This window comes from Malania oleifera, chromosome 9 (genome assembly GCF_029873635.1).
Source record: "Malania oleifera isolate guangnan ecotype guangnan chromosome 9, ASM2987363v1, whole genome shotgun sequence".
Lineage (NCBI taxonomy): Eukaryota > Viridiplantae > Streptophyta > Magnoliopsida > Santalales > Ximeniaceae > Malania > Malania oleifera.
Window position 1 is genome coordinate 39,295,547 of NC_080425.1, and position 13,682 is coordinate 39,309,228.

A 13,682-nucleotide genomic window follows, 5' to 3' on the forward strand; every position below is an offset into this window, starting at 1 on the left:
CTTTGCTTTGATATTACATTTGATGCTGGTATACTCCTTCCCAGATCTTTTCAGCTTGGCCTGTCATAAGGACACTTTGGTGAGTCAGGATGTTGTTATATCGGATAACGGATGGTGTAGATTACCCTTCTGAAAGTATTGCTCAAGTATGGGAATTGGAAACCTTTTCTGATTTTTTTGACTGTCTACAGAATTTGGCTTTGCCAGGATGTTCATGACGAACATAAGTGGAAGTTGAGCGATAATGGTAATTACAAGGTACGATCATTAAATAAGATGCTGGAAAAATCAAACATTGCTGTTGGCTGATTAAACTTTCCTTGTAATGCTATCTAGAAATCAGTCGCTCCTACCCAATTTGCCTTCCTGGCTTGGGATGCTGCTCTGGGCAAAGTTTTAACCATAAATAATTTACAAGAGGGGGAATATTCTGGTTAATAGGTGTTTTTTGTGTTATGAAGCAGCTGAATAGTGTAAGTTTGAATTTGTTTATATTTTGGAATAGCGTGACTTTTTTTCTTGCATTGCTACTTGCTATAGGCTATAGCTCTCTGCAAATGGCTTGTTTTGGAATGTTTAGGATTGTTTATATAGAAGAGTTGGACTGCCTTACTGCAATAGAGCTGTGTTCTAGATATTTTTCTTTTCATTTTTTCATTGTCTTGTTGGAGGATGTCTTGTTCTTCATGCTGTATTTTCTTTTGTCATGCTTTTATTCTTATCCCTTTCAATAAAGTTCTTTGTTTATAAAAATTGTTAATGTTCTATTGTCATTTATTTGTTTATAAAAAAATTGTTAATGTTCTATTGTCATTAGTAAGCCTTTTTCCTGACAAAATGGAGCAAGATTTTTGATACAAAAGCTACATTTGTATTGAGTTGGGACTTGAGGAGATCTCTTGGGCTGTAACTGATTTGTTTAGTTGATTGGAGTCCTGTTGGATACTTGTATAGCTGTATGTTACAAGTGGTGGGAGTGTACATGTTAATATTACCAATTGTTCTTTCTTTTCCTTTGAAATAATCATAGGCATGAAAAATAGTGGGCTATTCTGTTGGTACTTATGTTAAAAAATTATTGCAATGCTTGCTGACTTAAAGAACTTCCAGGGAAAAGTTAAGTATGTTATTAGACCTGTATTGCCTTCTGGATGCGAAACAAAGTGTGGTCATTGTGGTGCCATTGGTACAAGAGATCCCCTAAATTTGGGTGGCTATGGTGTTGAACTTGCTTTAAAGAGTATGGAGTATAAGGCCATGGATGACAGTAAAATTGAGAAAGGTTAGTCATTTAATTCTTACATCATCTCATTTCAAACTGTGCTCAAACTTTAGAATGCTCTGCAAAAGTTTGCTGTATATCCGCATGGTCACTTTAGATTAGTGGTGAAATTTTCTGATGTTGTTTGTGCTGTTGTAGGTCTCAAAACATACTGTATTCTAAGTCCAAATTATGTATTATCTTATTAGTTTTTGTTAATTCTGTAAAAAAAAAAAAAAAGTGAATTAGTTTTTTTTGTTTTTACAGTGTGTCTGAAGTCCTCATATCCTTCTCAAAGATTTTTTGTTCATGTTTCACTTTGACCCATATATATTTTTTTCTATAAAAGAAAATGTTATTTACTAGATAAGAAGAAAAGTACAAGGAAGAGGACAAAGCACCCTCCAGAAGAAAACAAGAGCAGCTGAAAGAGAAAACAAACTTCAACTCAAAAGAGGTCTCCTATCATTCAGAATATCAGAGAAGCAGACACACTTGAAGAAACAAAAGCCCTGGACAAGAAGGATGCAAATAGTCCTCTCCCAAAGCAACTGCATAGGCATGAAGTTCCCCTTAGAGAGCTTTGCATTCCTCCCCAACCAGATCCACCAAATGGCACTAAAACCCCTACTTCCTCCTAAATTCCTAATAAGCAAGAATGCCTCCATAAGTATCTGGGCAAATCCATTGTTTTATTGCAAGTAACAAAATGATGTGAAAAGAGGTGAGAATGAGTCTCACCAATGGAAAAAAAAAAAAAAAACACAAATTACACATATTAGAGAAATAGATTATTTTATTTATTTTATTTTATTTTTTTATCGCATGAGAAATTTTGTGAGGAAGATGAATATAAACTAACGGAGGACAAGAAGTCCTTGAAGCTACAATGGATAAAAAAGGGAAAAAAAAAAAATGACTAAGACCAAAATTACTTATTAAAAAACCCCCTTCTTAACCCTTTCCCTCCATAATTAATGGAGCATTCAAATTATCTAACCCTATCTGCTCATTATTTTTATTGCCTTATTTTTTGATAGAAAAAGAAGATTTTATTCATTGTAAAAGAGGAGAGTAAGGGTCTCCTATAAAAAGAAGAAACCAAAATAGACTAGGGAACAATTGAAATGAAATGGCATTCCAATCTCTCTGAAGATCTGAGAAAGTTACACCTTTAAGACAGCCAGCTGCAAAAGACCAGAGAGAAGCCAAGTACTGAATTCTATCCCAAAGGAGTACCAGAACTCCTTTCTCTGAAAATATAGGAGCATTCCTTTCCCTCCAAATTCCTCATAAAACTGCAAAGATGCCACAATTCCACAAAACTGAACTATCACCACTCTTTCTGAAACCTGCAAAAGAGATGTAATGATTCCCCACCAAGTCCGGGCAAACCCAGTTCTCCCTCACAATAGCAAATAACTTATTCCAAATGTAGGTGTAGAGTCTCGCCAGATCTCCTGATCTGCGCTAGGTGTTAACCCAATTCAAAAGCCTTGCTCTTAGATGGAACTTTGGCAAATGAGTAGGAGAAGGTACAGGATTTAAAAACGCTAGAGGTATCTAAAGTCCAAAGTGTCCATTTTCTCTAGAAGAAGGAATTAAGGACTTGAGCAAATTATGATCAAAGATAGATCCTACTGAAGGAAAGTATGAATGGGTTGTTGGGATTGGGATTGCAAATAAATTGTGCCCCTTGTGAATTGTCATCTGTTCAGATCTTGGTTTGGTAAAGGTTTGTTTGCAGCTCATTCATCATGGTTAATGAGGCAAGTGCATGACTAATCTTTAAGCCTGTTTAATATACATTCAAAGTTTGAGCAAGAGTTAGGTTACACTCCACTGTTGGGATCCCCAAAAAAGAGTATGGACCCAATATTCTCCTAAAATTACCAAAAAAAGTTTTCCAAAGTACCTAGGACTAAGAACAGTGCGATGCAAATCTTTCCACTCCAAAAAAGAGCATGTTAGACAAGGCTTTAACACAGTACATATCTGGGTTCATGTTCTTTTCCTAGTTCATGTAGTTTTCCAAAAAAAATTATTTATAAACAAAATATCCTCTATGAATTGCAAATTATTTTGATTTTGAATATCATTTTACAAGACCCGAAAAAAAAAAGGAAGAAAGAAAAAAAAATACAACACTAAGTGTGCAAAGATCCCAAATCATATCTTGGTTTGAGGGCAGGACAACATTATAAATATGTTATACAATTTATACATGGCAATGTTAAATAAATATGTCATTTTGTTGAAATTTCTTGAATCATATTAAAAGCTCTTGAATAAAATTATTTGTAGAGAATGAGAATGAATCAATTGTATATTCAATTGTGTATTCTTTACATACTCGGGTCCCTATTTAACATGTACACATAGAATAAAATATGGAAAAACAAAAGAGGACACAACTTGTAGTTGAGATGTGTAGTTTAGCTTCGTTGGGGGGGGGGGGGGTCTCAATTTATAGCCTCTGGCTTGTGGCAAGATCTCATGGTAGGTGGTGGTGGTGGTGGCTCACCCACCGTGGTTGGTGGCAGAGGCTCACCTACCATGGTAGGTGGCTGTCATTCACCAATCGTGGCCGTCGTTCACACTATAGGGATTTCTACACTCCCCCTCAAGTTGGATCATAGATGTTGATCATATCCAACTTGCCAATGAAATCCTCAAAGAGTTGCCGAGGTAGTCCCTTGGTGAATGTGTCTGTATTCTGCTCCTTAGTAGGGACATATGTCATGCAAATAGTTCCTTCTTCCACCTTTTCTTTAATGAAGTGTCTGTTAACTTCCACATGTTTGGTTATGTCATGCTGGACAGGGTTGAGAGAGATACTGATAGCTGCCTTATTATCACAGTACAACTTGATAGGTTACTCTAACTCAGCATGTAGTTCTTCGAATACCCTCCACAGCCATAATCCTTCACATATTCCCTGAGCAACAGCTTTGAATTCTACCTCTGCACTACTCCTTGCTACAACATTTTGTTTCTTGCTTCTCCAAGTGACTAGATTTCCCTATACAAAGGTGCAGTATCCAGTCGTGGATCTTCCATCCTATGTAGAGCCAGCCCAATCAACATCAGTGAATATTGCCACTTCCTTTTGTTCACTTCGCTTGAACAATAAGCCTTTCCCTGAAGATCCCTTTAGATATCTTAGGATCCTGAAGGCTGCTTCCTAGTGTGCTTCTTTTGGAGATTGCATATGCTGACTTGCTAAACTAACTGCAAAAGCTATGTCTTGTCTGTTGTGTGATAGGTAGATTTGTTTGCCGACTAATCTTTGATATTTCTCCTTATCTACTGACTTCCCACATCTTTTGTTCTTTTTCTAGCTTCAATAGGTGTGTCGCCTGGTTTGCAACCTAGCATGCCTGTTTCGATCAGCAGATCAAGGGTGTATCTTCGTTGTGAAACACTAATTCCCTTCTTTGATCTAGCTACCTCCATCCCTAGAAAGTGTCGCATTTGCCCCAAATCCTTCACTTCGAATTCTGTGGCTAGAACTTTCTTCAATCTTCCCATTTCCTCAATGTCATCTTCAGTGAGGATAATGTCGTCTACAGACACAATTAGAACAGTCTTCCCATTTTTTTGTTTGAAAAACATAGTATGTTTGGACTGTCCTTGGCAGTATCCCTCTCCTTTTATCACCTTTGTAAATCTATCAAACCATGCCTTGGGAGATTGTTTGAGTCCGTATAAGGACTTTCTTAGTTTACAGACTTTGTTTTCCTCACCCCTTTTACTGAACCCAAGGGGTAATGTCATGTACACTTGTTCTTCTAGCTCACTATTTAGGAATGCATTTTTGATGTTGAGTTGTTGAAGTGGCCAGTCTAGATTGGTTTCCAGGGATAGGAGCACTCGGATAGTGTTCAACTTTGCCATGGGTGCAATGGTTTCTGTGTAATCAATACCATAGGTCTGAGTAAATCCTTTGCGACCAACCGGGCCTTGTATCTTTCAACTGTCCCATCTATTCGGTATTTTATAGTGAATACCCATTTGCAGCCTACTGGTCTCTTTCCACGTGGCAAATTCATATCTCCCATGTTCTATTCTTTTCCAAAGCCCTTATCTCCTCTATTACAGCCTCTCTCCATTTCGGAATTTCAAGTGCCTCCTCAATTTTCTTTGGAATTTTGACCCTGTCAAGGTTAGAAGTAAAGGCATGGTATCCTATGGACAAGGTATTGTAGGACACAAGTTTTTCAATTCAATGAAGGGTACATGAACGAGGATGTTTTCTGAGAGCAATGGGCAGATCAATATCATCAGATTTATTAGGAGTGGGTTTTATTACCTGTTCTTAGTTGTTGGGAGGTTCTTGGTTGGGCTCTTGGTTGCTCAGAGGTGCCACCAGTTCTGACTCTCTTGGTGCTTCGGGTATGAGTTTTTCATTACCACTTGGCTTTAGCCTTTGTGAGTAGACTAGTGTTTCCTTGTTATTCCATTGTTCTATCTCTGCCTCCGAGTTTAAGTTTCCTTCTGTGACTAGCAAGGAAGTGGAGGAGGATGGTAGATTGGTGAGAGGAAAGTCTAGGAAAAACATGTCACCATTGGAATTATTCCGAGTCTGAAATTGGCTCACATTCTCCCCCTAAATAGAAGACTTGGGATAGAATGGAGTTGTCTCGGAAAAGGTGACATCAAGGCTGATAAAGATACGACGAGAAATAGGTTCATAACACTTGTAACCTTTTTGGGATGGAGAATACCCAAGGAAGAGACACTTGGTGGCCCGAGGATCCAGCTTGGTGCGTTGGTGAGGATGGACATGCACAAAGGCAGTGCAGCCAAATAAACGAATAGGGAGATTGAAGTCTACTCGAGAGGTATGGAAAAATTTGAGAAGAGTGCCAAGGGGTGTAGCATAGGATAGAACACGACTGTGCATTTGATTGATAAGGTAAGTGGCTGTTAGAACAGCATCACCCCAAATCACCCCAAAACATTGTAGGCATGTGGGTAGTGAGCATTAAGGCTCATGCTACCTCAAGAATGTGTCTATTTTTGCGTTTAGCAACCCCATTTTGTTAAGGGGTGTCAATGCATGAACTTTGATAAATTATCCCTTTTTCTTGAAGGAAGAGACCCAAGGTGTGGTTGAAATATTTCGTGCCATTGTTAGTACGCAAGATTTGAATCTTGATGTGAAATTGTGTTTGGACCATGGCATAAAAGTTAATAAACACCGAATGTACTTCAGACTTATCTTTTAACAAGTAGACCCAACAAGTATGAGTAATGAATGTCACAAATCATTTTGTGTGGGTGCGATTAGAAATCCGGGAAGGTCCCCATACATCACTATGAATGATTGTGGAAGGTTTTGTGGGTCTGTATTTGGATTTTGGGAATGAAGTTCTATTTTTGCGAGTTCACACACTTCACATTGAACATCAAGAGACATTTTATTCAAACATAGTGAAGGAAATAAATGATGCATGTACTGAAAATTGGGGTGACCCAACCGAGAATGCCCTAACATTAGGTCACTTTTCTTAGGGATAGAGACAAAATTACTTTGACACTGATCACTCATTTTGGCTTCCTCGAAGTAGTAGATTTCCTAGTATTCCTTAGCAATACCAATCGTCGTCCTCGATGATAGGTCTTGAAAAACACAATGGGATGAAATAAATTTAGCCGAGCAATTGGAGTGTTTAGTGAGTTGGCTGACAGACAAAAGATTACAAGATAATTTTGGAACATGAAGAACAAACTCTAAAGTAATTGAGTTAAAAATCCGAATACTCCCTTTGCCGCAACAGGAGCAAGAGATCCGTCAGCAATTTTGACTCTTAGGTTACTAGCACATGAGGTATATGATAAGAAAAGGTGATAAGAGTTTTTCATATGGTCAGATGCTCCAGAATCTATAATCCAGGGTGTATGGTTACGAAAAGTGTATAGGGCCTGTGAGAAATTACCTTTGTGTGCCAAATTATCAGATGGAGTATTTTTTGGTGACTGACCCGAGGCTTGGAGAGCAGATAGCATCTCCATGATTTTCTGTAGTTGGTCATGGCTGGAGGTGCTGCTGCTGCCACTGTCAGAATGGTTGCTTGCCACTGTTGCCTCTCGGGTTGAGTCTCAGAACAAGCTTGATAGCCTTTGGTTTTGGTGCCCTGCCGTGGTTTCCAATCAACTGGCCTGCCATGAATCTGCTAACAATTATCCTTGGAATGGCCAGGATGTCGGCAATGTTCACACTAGAGGCGGCCCTTTGGTTGCTTTGTATTTGGCCCACTGTAGTTCCCACGGGATACAAATGTTGAGCCCTTTGGTACCGTGGCTGTAGCTTCCTTCAACATGACTTTGTACCTTGCCTCTTCACGTGTCACTTTAGCAAACCCTTCTCGAGTGGATGGTAGAGGACTGCGGCTGAGAATCCTTCCTTGTACATCATCTAAATCTCGATTAAGGCCTGCAAGGAACTCAAAAACTCTCTCCTTTTACAATCTCTTCTTGAACAACGCACTATCCTCAGCACAACGCCATTCTTCTTCGCTGCTTAAATCCAGTTCTTGCCATAGTGCCAACATCTCCATGTAATAGTCTGTTACCTCCCTCTCGCCTTGTTTCATCTGCCATAGGCGTGTCTTAAGTTCAAATACTTGGGAAGCATTCTCCTCGTCAGAGTAGGTTTCTCAGATTGCATCCCACACCTCTTTTGCTGTGGGTAGGAACATATATGTTTTCCCGATAATTGGCTTCATGGAGTTGATAAGCCATGAGGTAATCAAGGAATTCTCCGATCTCCATTGCTGGAGTGCCACAACATTCGTTGAATCAAGTTTCTTTGAGTCGCAGGTAAGATACCCGAGCTTTCCTTTGCTGTCGACTGCAAGTTTCATGGGCTAGGCCCATTCTCGAAAATTCTTCCCGTTGAGTTTTTCTACCGATAGTTGGACAGAAGAGCCATCTCGTCCATTCGAACTGATGATGGCATTGGTTCGGCTCGTTTGAGTCTCTGAGGTTGTCGACTCTCGACTGTTGATGGAGTTGTCCCCCATAGTTAGCTTGGTTTAGGAAAAAACCAGCTCTGATACCATGTAGAGAATGGGAATGAATCAATTGTATATTCAATTGTGTATTCTTTACATACTCGGGTCCCTATTCAACATTTACACAGAGAATAAAATATGGAAAAACAGAAGAGGACACAACTTGTAGTTGAGATGTGTAGTTTAGCTTCGGTGGGGGGGGGGGGGGGGAGGGGTCTCAATTTAGAGCCTTTGGCTTGTGGCAAGATCTCATGGTAGGTGGTGGTGGCTCACCCACCATGGTAGGTGGCCGTCATTCACCAACCATGGCCGTCGTTCACACTGTAGGGATTTCTACATTATCAATGGTATCGCAGATAATAAATTAAACACTAGAAAATGGCTCGCAAAAATCCATTCCCTTTCATTTCTAGGTCACTGGGGCTTCGGCCTGTTGCTATGGCAAGTGTGGGCTACGAAGGAAGAAGGTTGCAGAAGATCAGTCCAACCCTTGGATCTGAGAGTGGACAAAGTGGGTCGAGGTGAGTTTTATTTATGCCCAAGCTAACCCAAACTGGAATTGATTCTTGATATTTTCTTTGGCATTGGTGCAATGGTTCTTGGAGGGCGATGTTGGCAGCATTTGCAAGGTTGGGAAGGGATTTTGAATCATGTGGAGTAGCAGTATCAAGTTTTGACTTGCAATAATTTGATTAACGTAAATGGGGAAGTTAGGAGATGGATGGTGATGGTTTGTGCAGGAATTTCATGTGCAGACTAAAGAATTTCCTGTGATGGAAAAGGATTCTGGTAAAGGTGGTTTTGGCAAGGGAGTCTAGAGTAAAGCTCGATCATGGAGCCAGGTTTTGACGGCAGGAAGGAACCAGGCCTGTGTTCAATGTGGGTTTGACGTGTTGCTTGTTAAGGCTGATCATGCATCATCTCCTATTTCCCATTTGGAGGGGTTGACATTCACTCCAGAGGCACCTAGGGTTTCTATGGAAAGTGGGTGTGTGAGCAAGATGGAGTGGATTGGGCCAGGTCTTGTAAAAAGTAGGGCAGGTGAGTTCAAGCGGAATGGTGTGGGCTTGGAATGGGGTGGATTGGTTATTATTAATATTTCATTGGATTTTGGGTGGATTTTGTATGTAAAAGATTCTGTTTTGAGTCATGGGTAGAGTTTAGTGAGGCCCATAACAGGTGCAAGCAGCTGAATTTATATGAAGATGAATGAAAGGTCTAGCACCTCTCATAAGGTGGCTCCTCTTGCTTTGCATACGAAGGACTACTTAAATATTCTGAAAAATGGTGCTCCGTAATTTGAGATAGAATCAATTACAACTTCTTCATAGGTCTTGGTTGGCAGATTTCAGTAAAAGACAGGAACGGCTCAGAGAAATCTGGAAATTCTGCTGCTATATCTGCTTCCTTAGTTGGTGAAAATTGTGATCTTGATGCAAGATTGGCTAATGGCCAATGTGCATCTTTCAGTTTCTACTGATGGGGGCAGGGGTACAAATGTTAAAGCAGTTTGTGGGGATGATATGAGTAATCGGAGTAGAGATGAGGGAATTAGCTGTGATAAGGGAGGGGGCAGTATGGTTTATTCTTGCTTTGCAGGGTTGAAGGTATGTAAATGGCCAGAAGAGGGATTTGAGCAAAAAAGTTATTAAGGGTGAAAACAATGGGGAGATATGATGGAAGAAGAGAGTGATTGACGTTTTGTTTTTGGATGTATTTCAAGAACAGCAAGGCTATATGTCTGAAGTGTCTGATTTGCTTGGGACCGGTCATTTATGCCTCATCTCCAATAGAGGAATGGGAGGGAATTCCCTTTTTTTTTTTTTTTTTTTTTGAGTAGATGGACTGGGTAAAGAGCAGCAATGTAGGGATGTGATTTTGCCTATCCCTGTGGAGGAAATTAATGGTAAGGATGTTGAAGCCCATGTAATTTCTCTTTTTCCTTAATATATTTCTTTTTCTATAAAAAAAATAAAAAAATAAAAAAACAATGGTATCATTCATAGCTGAGAAGCTGAGATTGGTGAGGGCTGTTTAATAAACAAACTAAGCTTATGCTCAATATTATTGCTTGATATTGAGCAAGCCCAGCTTAGTAATCTAGATTATTGCTTGATATTGAGCAAGCCCAGCTTAGTAATCTAGATGTCTTCACTGGTCCATTGTGGTGTCTAAGCTGCAGTGGAGTAATATGTTTGGTTTATTGATGAGGTATGGTGCGCCCAACTAATGTGGAAGGTTTTCTAAGGATTAGGTTAATGGGTTTTAAGGAGCCAAGAAGAAGAGGATTGTGGGTTGTGATTGCTTGAGTGTTGTTTGGGACCTTTGGGTGTTTGTGGCTACATAGAAATGAAGGAATCTTTGAGGATAAAAATTTACTCATGTGGCTTTGCTTTGGGATCAAATTGTGTTCCTAGCCTTTTTATGTTACTTTATTTCAGGGTCATAGGGGCCTCTTTGGTTGATTCATGGTGTGATTGAAGGCTTACTTTGAGGTAATTGTTTTTTTTTTTTTTTCAGGGGATGCTTTGTCCTTCCCTTGCCTTTAGCAGGACACTTTATCCTCCACTTTTTGTTTTTCCTCCATGTTAATAAATCTTCTTTTTTCAATAAAATAATGATTAGAAGAATGATAAAAACAAGCCTCGAGTCCCGCGAGGTGGGGTTGGCTATATGAATCCTCTTGAACCATCTATGAGATCCAGGGCAATATCCACTGACAAATGGAGGATTGTCCAATCCTTACCTACTATCTCACTCCAAGTTATTCAAGGATATCCTCTCCCTCCTACTACCACAAACATTAGCTAGCTCAATCTTCCTAATTGGTGCTTTATTTGGCCTAGTACATGCCCAAGCCAAGTAACCACCCTTATCTTATCTTCTGTAGTGCAAAGCCTAACTTACCAGGAATGTCAAAATGTGTTCATTCCTTAATTTATCTTTTTGGTTATGTCATTCATCCTCCTTGGCATTCTTATTTCAAAAACTTCTACCTTTTGTATTTGTTGTTTTTTAGATGCCCAACTTTCTAATCCATATAGCATAGTTGCTCTAATAGTGATCCTATAAACATTCCTTTTAATTTTAAAGGTATTCTATGATCACACAACATGCCTAAAGTACTACTCCATTTTGCATAACCTGCTTTTATGGTTACACTTGTGTAATTTCTCCTTCAGTTTGCATAATAGATCCAAGGTATCAAAATCTATTAGTCCTAATTTTTTGACCATAAAGTTTAATATTTTCTTCAATATTCCTTTTAACCTGACTAAAATTACAATGATAAAAGATGGTTATTGGATATTGGAAATAACATAGAAACAACAGTCTTTTAGAGTAGGATGGCTAGTTCTATTAAAGAGATAGGGAGATTTTTGGTAAATTTAGAGGAAGATGCTTGACAAGTAGTGTGAGTTGGTGGTGGGATTAAGATGTCCAAAAAGTTGTTTATGACAAAAAGAATGCGTGTTAAGATCTACAAGAAATGCATAGACATGGAAAACTTTGAAAAGTATTGAGGCATGAAAAGATGCTAAAAAAGGTTGTTAGTGAAGCTAAACATAGAAAAAAAAGGATGTCCTTGGGCCACAAGGCGCTCCACTTATCGAGGGTAAAAGAAGGGGAAAAAACATTTGTAAACTTGGTAAAACTAGAGAAGAAAAGGGTAAAGATTTTGGAAATATAAATGTATAAAAAAATGAGGACAATAATACTTTAGTTAAAGAAGAAGATATAAAAGAAAGGTGGCAAACTTATTTTGATAAGCTATTTAATGAAAACTAAGTTGAAGGCTTAATTTTTTTTTGGATAATAAAAGAAGGTATATTAGATAGAGAAAGAGAAGTTACAACGAAAGAGGACTAGAAGTTCACTAAAAAAAAAAGTAAAATAAAAAAATGAAAATATAAAAAATAAAAAATAAAATTAGCAATTAAATGAGGTACCCCTTCTTCAATCCTTTTTTTTTTCATAATTCACCGAACTCTTCAAGTTAGCTAACTCCCTTTGACCCTTTTTAGCTATGTTTTTACCTTCGTCAAAACACATGTCATTTCCCCCACGATCACAAAACTTTAAATCCAGTTTATCCATGAGATCTTAAACTTCAAAATCCATCCTTGAAATCTCCTCCACTGGTGCTGGTAAAATACTGTCCTTGCACTGCAGCTCATTAACCAAATCATCATTTTCAAATATAGAGACCCCCTCCAATCCTTCCAAAGGGGATGGAGGTACATATAATAAATCCCTTAAAACGTCACTAGAATCAGGAACATGCTCATATTGTTCCCTAATTTTATCCAACAGTAATCCCTCACCACGATCAAACTCACAAAGACCATTGCTTTCATTATCTAATAAATCTCCCCATTTCATTACCTCCTTTCCTTTGCTGACCCTATCACAAGAATTGCCCATCTTTTTCTTGGCATTTATGTCTTCCACAATAACTAACTCTTCTAAATTCCTTTTTAAAAATATTTGGCACTGCCTCACTAGAGTGCTTTCTTCTTTCTTCTTTCTTCAGACAATTTTTTCATGTCCACACCTATCTGTGCAGTCTTCCGTCGAGTATAAACCTTGGGACCCTTAGATCCCTTTGCCTTAAGGTCTGAGGCATATGATTGTCCTACTGAAAACACCATCACATTTGTAATCCTTTGATGCAGCATCTTCTTGCTCCAGAAACTCCGGAATTGCTTGAAACAAAATTTTCCTTCATCGCCTCTTTCTCTTTAACCCTTTCAGTATTGTTGTTTTTTTATAATGAAGTTGAAAACCCTCGTCCATCAATAATCTGGTTAGAAACTGAGCATTGCAAGGTATGGTTTGTATTTGGAATTTGCTTGGAAGAGAGCATACCTGTTGAGTCCCTTGTCTGCCTACATCAATTAATGGTAGAATTTTGGGTTTGAAATGCAGGAAACTTCCAATCTTCCTCAATTTGACCTCCAACTACTGGTAGCTGCTGCTTCAGCTGGGAAGATCCTTCCATAACAGCTACACGCAAGTGCTCTCTTTTAAATCCATCACTGCCAGCCTGACATCGCTGGTCTTTAGAAACTCCATTGGAAGGATCCTCTTGGGTGTTTTTTGAGATCCAAACATTCCTTGAACATTTACACCAGCCTCTTGGGCCCAGTCCTCATTATTCAAATAATGGGCCTGTTTAAAGGAATGACCCATGTGATAATGACCCAAATAAGAAGAAACCTCCCTTGTTTCCAAAGAATGGCCCAATTCTTTTTTACCAAGACTATTGGGCCTGTTCAATAAGTTGGCCCAACTTAGTTAAAAAAAACTGCTCCTTTTTCAATTACTTGGCATAGGTCCAAGACGAATACAAAACTTCTTGATCCAATATTCTTTGCCTCGTCTTCCTTAAGCACAACCCT

General features: G+C 38.8%; 1 protein-coding gene across 1 annotated transcript in view; it reads left to right on the top strand.

The window, feature by feature from the left end:
- LOC131164609 (UDP-glucose:glycoprotein glucosyltransferase) overlaps positions 1-13,682 on the top strand; it is a 133,680-nt gene that overhangs the window by 21,404 nt on the left and 98,594 nt on the right. Inside the window, exon 4 of the mRNA XM_058121914.1 lies at positions 1,111-1,282. Coding sequence (XP_057977897.1) covers positions 1,111-1,282 — 172 coding nt within the window. The remainder of the gene's footprint in view (positions 1-1,110; positions 1,283-13,682) is intronic.